The sequence below is a fragment of the Pongo pygmaeus genome, chromosome 23, assembly GCF_028885625.2.
Source record: "Pongo pygmaeus isolate AG05252 chromosome 23, NHGRI_mPonPyg2-v2.0_pri, whole genome shotgun sequence".
Taxonomy (NCBI): domain Eukaryota; kingdom Metazoa; phylum Chordata; class Mammalia; order Primates; family Hominidae; genus Pongo; species Pongo pygmaeus.
Genome location: NC_085931.1, coordinates 39,946,777 through 39,957,420, shown reverse-complemented (window position 1 = coordinate 39,957,420; position 10,644 = coordinate 39,946,777). Strand labels below are relative to the sequence as shown.

Sequence of the window (10,644 nt, the reverse complement as noted above, 5' to 3'; positions counted from 1 at the left end):
TACTTGATAAAATTGTATTTTTTTTACAGTCATTTGTACAATTTGTTACAAAACCATAGAAGACTACAACTTGTTTTAAATCATTTTTGGTCTGCAAATATGTAAAATCTGTGTGCAATTATCATGTATTTACAGGGTCTTGTGTTAGTCATTTTCAATGATTATTCCAACAATGTCACACTCTCAACATAAAACATGGCTTAAGATAAATATATTAGTAAATAAATATTCTGAGAACATATTTCCATAAATGAAATGTGCTGCTATACATATACAGAATATACATAAGTTGTTTTCTAGCTTTTAAAACATTTTTTAAAAATGGTAATGTTGGAAAAAGAGCCCTTAGACCATTTTATTACAAAATCTTTACAGCAAAGTCTTTACAAAATCTCTTTTAAGTGCTATGGGAAAAATTAAAAAATTTTAAAATAGTGCCTCGTTAGACCAACACAATAGAAAGAGTTTACACAAAGAGTAGAAAAAGGCAGTTCTGTTTAAAGAATAATATTCTCGATTAGTAATTATTTTTTAGAACTCATTTTAAAAGCATTAGTCCTGCACGAACTTCGAGTAGAGACTAGCAGCACATAAGTATGTGAGCAGTGGGACAGATGGGGCTTTATTTTATAAAAGGGCTTGGATTAGGAGGAGACGGGGAAGGAGCTGAGAGTTAAAGCCAGCTTACTGGGGCTGCATCCATAAAGAGGTACCTTGTTGGTAAACACCCAAACTTCCATTTTTAGCTGGTTCTAGAACTCTTCACTGTATATGGCTGTCCTACACCCAGGGCTGGGTCACTTGACCCTGCCCAACTGCCACACCCCAATTTAGAGGGATTGGGGGCAGGGGTTCTCAGTGGAAAGTGAGATACTCCTAGTTTCCATGGCTATAAAACCACCACACACCACTCAGAGTGCACCGAAAAGGGTGTCTGTCATTGGTGGAGTCTTACAACTTCAAAGAGGACATTTCTTTTGATTTACGTGTGACAAAATAAGACCATTGGTTATTTTATTCCAGTGATCTCCCTGTCTGAGAAGCCAACACAAATTTAAAAGACAATGGTTGGTATTGCTGGGCGGGCACGGTGGCTCACGCCTGTAATCCCAGCACTTTGGGAGGCCGAGGTGGGCAGATCACCTGAGGTCGGGAATTCAAGACCAGCCTGACCAACGTGGAGAAACCCCATCTCTACCAAAAATACAAAATTAGCCGGGTGTGGTGGCGCATGCCTGTAATCCCAGCTACTTGGGAGGCTGAGGCAGAATAATCACTTGGACCTAGGAGGCAGAGGTTGCAGTGAACTGAGATCGCGCCATTGCACTCCAGCCTGGGTGAAGAGCGAAACTCCATCTCAAAAAAAAAAAAAAAAAAAAGACAATGGTTGGGATTTGGTTTTAAAATTGCATTTTTGTTTCTGCCACCTGTAAGCTACAAAAATTAAATGGGTTTCTTTTGCCATCTGCGGCTATCACTTGTTCAAGTGAAAACTAGACACACTTATTTTAATAAGCCCAGTGGAAGCCACATTCTCTACTCATCTATTTATTGCTTAAGGCTATTGAGAGGTGGTTTTCCAGCCAGGGCTAAAGAAAGCCACTTTGGGAGTTCGGTTTCAGACGAGGAAGAAAATATGCACTCAAAGGCATTAAAAACAAAACAAAACAAAAAACCCCCCACAAACAACAAAAAAATCTCAGTGAGAAGCTGCTTTTTGCAGTTCATATTAAAAGCCAGACCCCGCTTCCCTAAAACCATGCAATGCAAGCTGCTGTCCTTAGCAGCTGCTACTCCTGGCCTGAGAAATGAAGGCGTCCCAGATCACATGTCAACAGCTTAGGCGCTTCTCACACCCTCGATAACAGGTGTGCGGGGCGCAGTCCGAGGAGCAGCCCCCAAGGGACTGCACCCGAGGATGGAGCATGGATCTCACCAGTGAAGCCTCAATGGCAAATGTTTTGATCATTTGATGTTGGAATTCGTCAAATCCTAGCTACAGATAAGTACATTTCCTCATCATACGCTGAGGTTAAGAAAAACATTCTGATAAGAGTGAGATTCGCGTTCAAGAATGGAGAACCCAGGTGGAGACTTGTTCAAGACTGGAGAATCACCTGGCAACCCAGGTGGTCCTTGTTCTCCTACCCACAGGGGGCCAGGTCTCAAGTTTCCTATTCTCAAGTGAGCTTTCAGACCCAATGGGCCAGTTCTTTCAGATGCTAACAAATATCTGATGAATGAATGAATAAATAAATACAAGTGACCAGAAGAGTTAGTGAACACAAGGACTAATATTAGTTTCCTCTAAAAAAATTTTTTTTAAAGAACAAGGAATACATTGGACAAAAAAGGATGACAATCCCTGATCTGAAATAGCTTTAAATAGATTCTCTCTCCCTTTTAAAAATGAAACACCTTAAAACCACAACGGTTTGGGTTTTTAAACTCTCCCCTTCCCCTTAATAAAAAAGGCTGGAAAAATATACAAAAACCTACCCTTTGGGTGTAAACTATCTGATAGTCTCTCTCTCTCTCTGTCTCATGGAGAATCAATACATAATAGTGCATTAGGTAGACAGGATAGTAGACATCTGCAGACGAGATGAGCAATTTCAGCCATGAGGCAGAGGACTGAATAACCCTGAAGCGGTGCTTCCGTGGGGAAATGGGATAGGAAAGGTATCATTCAAATGGAGCTCAGTGCAGACCTCGTAGGTCCAGGCACACGCCCCCAGAAAGGCAGCCCAAGGAAGCAGCAGCCAAGGGGTGTGGCTGTCCCTACACAGATGCACAGATGCATGCGCACTGCACATCGGTGTGCTGCTGGGTCAGTGGAGAGCACTCTCCCCCAGCCCTATCGGACACCAAGGCCACAAAAGTACATTCCTTCTGGGTGTCTGTCCCCACACACCCCGTCGAGCCATTTCTGCAGCCAGTGGCAGGGGGCCCAAAATATTTTTGCAAAGGACTCCAAAGCCAGGACAACCAAAGGGGACAACCTCCTCTTCCCTGCCCCGAGGGTCAGAGTTCAGGTCGAGGGCCCCAAGAACATGCCCTTACTATGACCTGGACCTCAGCCAAGACCAGGGCTGTGGACTCTGTCATTTCACTTGGGACCATGACCTGAGGGGACAGATTGAGGACACTGGGCAGAATCGTCCCCGTCACCCTGGAGCTTTCATAGCAGCGGCTTGACCTGGCTCCGCAGGGCTGCGGATCATGTACACCCTATTCCTAGCTGCTGCCATCACCTGCCTAAAGGCATGGGCTGGAGAGGCATGGCGTCTGAGACCTGAAATCGTGTACATTGGGATTTGCCACGAGAAAGAAAGAGGCAGCTTTGCACTGCTCCTCAGAGCCTGTACCCCTATCAACTAGCTTTACTTCAAGTTTCTGGTTCATTTTCTAAGGCAGGTGAAGCCCTGAGCTTTTCAAAGGCCTGAGCTCCCTTCAGGGAGACAACAGTATCTACACATGATGTGGTTCATTTAATGCAGCAGTGATTTTTTTTTTTTCTTTTTCAGCAAAAGTTGGCGGTTAGGGTTCTTTAAAATATATATTTAAATAACATTTTACATTTACATACAATATCTTAAAAAAAAACAAAGCAGAGAACTCAATCCCACACCTCGGAACCCCAAGCACACACACTTTACAAAACAGAACAACAACATGTTATCAAAAGAGGCAAAGGACTCGGAGAATTTTGTCTGTTGATTTGTTAATGGGTTAGGGGGTGGTTTTGCCACAGTGGGCTCACATTTTGGGTTGACAAGGAGGGCTCTCTTTATTACCACTTTTGTGTGTTTGTCAAAGCTAAAAAATTTTTTTTTGTTTTTTGAAAGAAGTCAGTTTGGAGTCTCCATACAGTTCCCAATTTCCAGGTAAGAGTTCCTCCTGAGCTCAGGCTCCTGTGCTGCTGCTGTCTGCTGAGTGAGATCTCGGTCCTGGGAAAGAGAGAGAACAATCATCAGGGGAGGGAGCTGGCACCACACATGGGACCAGGCGGCCCTGTCCCCAGCATGCGGCAGGCCTGTGTATGCTAAAGGGCTGAAGCAGGTTCCTGTTCCCAGAGGGGCTCCATTTGTGCTGAAAGCACAGGTGCCTCCTGGAGAGCCAGCCTCTCATTTGGATGTACAGAGCTTTCTAGAAGCCCTCAGGTAGCATGAAAACCCAATATATTAGAGATGTTAACTGGGTGCCCAGTGTGCGTCAGGCCCTGGGAAAAGCAGTAGAGAGGACTCCCCCACAGAGCTTACAAACCTTGAGACAAAGTAATTTAGCAACAGGATGACAGAAGTGAACAGAAGGTGTGTAGGTGATCTCAGAGGGGGCTGGAGAGTCGCTTAACCTAAGATCTGGAGGAGAAAAGTAGCGGAGAGGTCTGGGGGCTGGAATGAGCTTGGCACATGGGAAGAACGGGACAGGGGCCACAGGGGGTGAAAGTAGCAAGCAAGGAGTGAACCAGGAGCTCATCTGATGGGTTGGCAGGAGCTGGATCACACAGAACTGAGTGAGATGCTAACATTTATTATTATTATTTTTGAGACAGCGTCTTGCTGTGTTGCCTAGGCTGAAGTGCAGTGGTGAGATCATGACTACAGTCTCAATCTCTTGGGCTCAAGTGAGTAGCCAATCTCTTGGGCTCAGCCTCCTGAGTATCTGGGACTAATGGCATGTGTCACCATGCCCAGCTAATTAAAAAAAAAATTTAAAAAAAAATTTTTTTTAAGAGATAGGTTCATTCTATGTTCCCCAGGCTGGTCTCCAACTCCTGGCCTCAAGTGCTCCTCCTGCCTTGGCCTTCCAAAGCACTCAGCCAGGAGTTAACATGTTTTTTTTTTTTTTTGAGATGGAGTCTCACTCTGTTGCCAGGCTGGAGTACAATGGGGCAATCTCAGCTCACTGCAACATCTGCATCCCGGGTTCAAGCAATTCTCCTGCCTCAGCCTCCCGGGTAGGTGGAACTACAGGCACGCCCCACCATGCCCAGCTAATTTTCGTATTTTTATTAGAGACGGGGTTTCGCCATGTTGGCCAGGATGGTCTCGATCTCTTTACCTGGTGATCTGCGTGCCTCGGCCTCCCAAAATGCTTGGATTACAGGCGTGAGTCACTACGCCCGGCCAACATTTTTAAGATTTTAAAGGTAATGGCAAGTCATTGAAGGGTTTTCTAGCACAAAGACATCAACTTATGTTTCAAAAAAGGCCACTCTGGTTCCAAGTGGAATAGAAGGCAAGACCAGTGACGCAGGTCAGTCAGAGGTTATTGCCTCTGTCCCGAAGAGAGGAAAATGAGACTGGACTGAGGGGATAGCAGTGGGGGTGCAGAGAAGTAGATACATTTGGGATGTACTTCGCCGGTAGATCTTGTTGCAGTGCTACTCAGAGTTGCTAGACTCCACAGTTTATTACTGAGACAGCATGTTTGGAAAACTTGTAGCAATCTGATGTCTGTTGAATCTAATAATAAAATATCTGGACTTGTATCTTACACATGTCTTTTGCTAAGTTTCATTTTCTGGGAATTCATTTTCATGGATTGAGGCAAAAACAAGCAACTGGGGTCCTTCACAGACAGGCTGAGAAGCCCAGGAGGCTGAAGTGCAAGGGGCAGGGTGAGCACAAGGATGGGGCCTAGGTTTTGTTTTGTTTTTTTTTTTTTTTTTGAGATGGAGTCTCGCTCTGTCGCTCAGGCTGGAGTGTAGTGGTGCAATCGCGGCTCACTGCAACCTCCACCTCCCAGGTTCAGGCGATTCTCCTGCCTCAGCCTCCCGAGTAGCTGGGATTACAGATGCCCGCTACGCCCAGCTAATTTTTTTGTATTTTAGTAGAGATGGGGTTTCACCATATTGGCCAAGCTGGTCTCGAACTCCTGAACTCAAGTGATTCACCCGCCTTGGCCTCCCAAAGTGCAGGGATTACAGGCATGAGCCACTGGGTCCCGCCTTTTTTTTTTTTTTAAGACAGAGTCTTGCTCTGTCACCCAGGCTGGAGTGCAGTAGCTTGATCTTGGCTCACTGCAACCTCTGCCAACCAGGTTCAAGTGATTCTCCTGCCTCAGCATCCTGAGTAGCTGGAACTACAGGCACCCGCCACCACCCCTGGCTAATTTTTGTACTGAGTAACGAGAATGTTTATGAATTGGCTCCTACATAATATCCCAGCCATGCGGAGTCATGAACAGACTCCATGGTTTTGCCATGTTGGCCAGGCTGGTCTCCAACTCCTGGCCTCAAGTGATCCACGGCCTCGGCCTCCCAAAGTGGTTGGGTGAGCCAAGATTACAGGCATGAGCCACTACCCCCAGCTGGTGCTAGGTTTTTGGTGTGAGCATGTGGATGGGGAGCAGGGCAGAGGGGGAAATGAGAGCACTGCTGTGGACATGACAGGCTGCAGGCATCTTGGGGGAGAGATCCCGAGGTCATGGAAGCAGAGGGCTCAATGGGTCTGAACAAGGGAGGGCCAGGCTGAGGAATAACCCTTGGAAATCTTCAGCCTCAGATGGTGTTTAAAGCCAAGGGCACAAAAGAAGTCATTCAGAAAATGCCTAAGACAGAAGACGACAAGACGACCCTGATGGAAACTCCTGCTCTGACCTACTGCCATTTTCTGCTCTCACCTGCAGCCTCAGTGGCCGTGGCATTGGACTCCTGAGTGTCCTGGAGGGCACTAGGGAAGCTGGCCCTGGCAGTACCCGCCTCCTCCGGAGGGAAGCCAGGCCGCAGCAGGGCCCTAGCCTGGCAGCACAGAGCCCGCTCCTCTTCCCGGGTTGCTCCCAGGCCCCTGTGGGGCCGTGGGGTGTCCGGGCCCCGCGTCCCACCCCAGGAGCCGAGGCTGTGGGTCCCTTGGCAGTCCGAGGGCAGGCCCAGGTCACAGTCCACATCCTCTGGAATGATGGGGATGCGCTGGCTCAGGTCCCGGGCCCCGGGGTAGCAGCCGGGCGGGGGCTCCTCGGTGAGCGTGTACTGCACACTCACCGAGTAGTCCTCAGTGTAGCAGCCGCTGCCCCCTCCGCCCCCGCGGGCCACCTGCTTCTCTTCATAGAAGCAGCAGGGCAGGCCCTCGTATTTCACCCCATCTGTCCTGGGCAAATGGTCGAGGTGAAGGCTGTACAGGCCCTGGGAGCTTCCTGACTGGGGCTCCCCACCTGCCGGGCCAGAGCCCTCGTAGAGGTGGGGCCCCAGGAACAAGGTGCTGCTGCCAGCTGCTCCAGCGTTAGGCCCGGGTGGGGAGGGCTGAGGCTCGCAGCAGCAGGCACATGACGGCAACTCGTGGCCCCCCTTCCAGGTCCTCCTGAGGTCAGGGGCGGCCCCAGGAGAAGCCTCGAGCCCCACTTCTGAGGTAGAGCTATTGGGCCCTCTGTGCTCCAGGGAGGAGTTGCTGCTGTAGTTCATCTCCAGGCTGCAGGTGGACACCTGATCCCCCGAGGGAGAGGCAGGGCCCGGCCAAGGCTCGCTCCGTCCAGCACCATGACTGTGCACCGCCGGGAGCTCCTCGGGAGGCGGGGAGCCTTCGAAGCACAGGGCAGGTCCCCGGCCCGAGCCCCCCGCCTCACTGGCACGACAGGGGCTCCGGCTGCGGTAGATGAAGGGGTCATAGTCGCTGCTGAGGGAGCTGCGGAAGGTGGAGCAGCTCCCGTACACGCCCTGGTTGCTGACCTCAGTGCAGTCTACCACAGAGTCACTGGAGGAACAGTGGCACTGGCCGGAGCTGCTGCTGCTGCTGCTGTCGCTGCCCGGGCAGTCGGCCAGGTAGCCACTGCACACCGAGCGGTGGCCGTGATAGCAGCTGAAGCTGGACGTGCTGCCGCTCTCCAGGTGGGAGGGCGGGGCCACGTGCACCACGGTGGGGAAGAGCAGGCTGCCACTGCCGCTCGGAGGAAAGGCACGGGCCGGGCCCCGGGGCGCGAGGCTAGGTGGGGACTGCCCCTCCTGCTCCGGGTAGCTGAGGCCCTGGAAGTAGTAGTGCTGGTACATGGTCTCATACTGGGAGAAGCAAGCTGCCTTGGAGAAGCTGCGGCCGCTCAACTTGGGCCTGCGGAAGGGGTGGGCTGGGGAGTAGGCCCGGTGCTCCAGGCCGCAGCGGTGAGCGGCCAGGCTGTGGTCCAGGTGGAGGGGTGGGTAGCTGCGGATGTAGGCGGGGGTCTGCGGGGAATAGAGGCTCTGCTCCCCGTGCCGGTCCACGGTCAGCAAGGTGACGGGGTTGCCGTGGGAGTCCATGCTTGTCCTTGTAGGGTAGGCTGGGATGGCGTTGGTCCTGTGCACGCGGCCGGGGTAATGCACCGGCAGGGTCACCCTCTGCTGCCGACCACGTGAGAGGTTGCTGGTCTCCACACACACCGCGCTTGGGTTTCCCTTTTGTTCTGGAGACAAGTGGAGGAAACAGAGTAGGCAGGGCTGAGTATACTGGTGTCAGAGGCTAAAGGGATTTTTAAAACGGGCAAAGGCTGAAGCAGCAGACTTGGTCACCTGCCAAGGTGCCCATTCTCACAACCCTGCCCCCAAACTCAGCTGCAGCGGCAGAGGCTGACCTGCCTATCTGTGTGAAATGGCCCATCTCCTGTAAGGGCCCCGCTCCCAACTCCCCACTGCTCTGCCTGACAGGGCACCACAGGAGTCTGCAGAAAAGAATCGGATTCAAAGATGCCAGTGTCCCGCCATCCCTGTTTAATGACAGTGATGCAGGAGCAACAGCCCAAGCTGGCCTCTGCACACTCATCGTCTCTCGTGGTCCTAGGAACACCCCCATTGTACGAGGCGTGGGCAAACACCATTACTGTCATTGCCACTAAAGAGATTAGGGGCCTCAGGCCTGGGAGAGGCCAGATGTCTTGCCCGAGGTCAGGAAGCTGCTTAATGTGAAGCCCAAACTTGAACTCAGGGTGATTCTTAATGCCAAGCTCTCCTAAGGGTCGTGCAGACAACCTCCAAAACCCAGGGCTGCCAGGCCTCCAAGTCCAGAGGGCAGTGCCGCGGTGGTTCTGCGTGCTCCCAAGCCTGCAGTGTGTGTCACACTCTAGCTAGGCACTTGGTAGGGACAGCATTCTCTAACTTGACTCTTCAGCAATGGCTGAGGCAGGTGACAGTTACCTATGATGTTGTGCCGACAGTGGGGGCAGGTGTGGTGCTGCAGCAGCCAGGGGTCCACGCACTTCCTGTGAAACCGGTGAGTACAGGGGATGACCCGCAGCTCCTGGTCAGGAAGAGAGGGGACACAGGTCTGCCTTCAGCCTCGCAGGTGTGTCCTCCTGCAGAGTCCAGCACAGACCAAGGAGCTCTGCACAGCACGCCAGTGCCCTTCCCCACTCTCCTCCCCACCTCCAATTAGGGCTCAATTCCCTAGACGCAGGGCCCACCCATGTGTTCTAGGGAGAAGGAAACTGCCAGCAGTCAGCCCCAACCACAGTCCTCAGTGTTAAGGGAGTGGGCACGCACAGAGGCAGGCGTCTTTCCTGTAGTCGGAGGAGGGCAAACACACTCATGCCTCCACCCAGGGAAGGCTGAGGCCTTGTGCTAGTGAGGATGGGAGGCCTAGGGGTATGGAGAGAGGGCCAGGTATACCCCAAGATATTGTGCATCTCTGAGGTGCTGGCTGTCCCTGGGTATCCCAAATAGGCATGAGTAGAAAGGAAGACACCTGGGACTCATGATTGACAGGTGTGGCAGCAAAGGGGCAAAGCTCTGCTATCCCCTCCTTTACTGGATCCTGAACCTCACCATGGGGTATGTGGTTTATAAGAAAAGCAGCCTATCTAGACAGTTGGAGTTATTGGGACAGAACCACCTCCAGAGTTCCTAAGCCTAAGCATCTTCCAGATTTGCTCATTTTACTTTGTCTTTCAATTTTCTGACCTGTCTAGCACAGTAATATTCCAGCTCACACCTAACACTGTGCCTGACAGACTGACAAAGGGTATACCTTGGATCTTCTCACGGAACCTTCATGATCACCTGGAATGCTGGTCAGTGTCAGGCCCATGTCACAAGAAAACGAAGTCACTAGCCCAAGATCACAAAGCTAGAATCCACCCAGGTCAGGATTAGAACCCAGAGTCTGTGTTAGAATCTACTATTCTATTCTGCAAAAATTCCATTTCCATCCAACAGTCTCCGCAGCAGTGGAACATTTTCAACAAAGGCGCATCAAATGTCTGTAATTCTCAAGTGGTTTACTCCCTGCCCCCCAAATATGTGTATGTATGCATCTGTCTAGAGAGAGGGAGAGTGAGCAAATGCGGCAAAATGTTCATCATGGATGATTCTAGGCCCCTGACATATATCGTCTATGGTACCAGTCTTTCCTGAAGGTCTGAAATTTTCTTTCTAGGACAGACAGGGTCTCAGTCTGTTGTCCAGGCTGACATGCAGCGGTGTAATAATAGCTCACTGCAGCCTCAAGTTCCTAGCCTCAAGTGATTCTTCCACCTCAGCCTCCCAAGTAGCTAGGACTACAGGCATGGTACTAGGCCTAAAATTTTCAAAGAGCTACAAGAAAAAAAAGTGAGGGATATAAAATCCCTTGTCTCTTTGTAAGTAAAAACACCCAGTTAAGTATCAAGTCAAGTCTCAGAATTTTCAGAAGAGTGACTCTAAAAGTTGATGTGTGTGATGGAACACAGGGCCCTGTCCTTCTAGGT

At 50.7% G+C, this 10,644-nt stretch overlaps 1 protein-coding gene across 6 annotated transcripts in view; it reads right to left on the bottom strand.

Annotated features, from left to right (window-relative positions):
- Positions 1-10,644, bottom strand: part of ZNRF3 (zinc and ring finger 3) — a 263,907-nt gene continuing 253,263 nt past the window's right edge. For all 6 annotated transcript variants that reach the window (XM_054468974.2, XM_054468972.2, XM_063663051.1 and 3 more), the window contains 3 exons: positions 9,098-9,200; positions 6,628-8,370; positions 1-3,950 (listed from right to left, as the gene is read on the bottom strand). In XM_054468974.2, the coding sequence (XP_054324949.1) occupies positions 3,907-3,950; positions 6,628-8,370; positions 9,098-9,200 (1,890 nt within the window). In that variant the 3' untranslated portion in view covers positions 1-3,906. The remainder of the gene's footprint in view (positions 3,951-6,627; positions 8,371-9,097; positions 9,201-10,644) is intronic.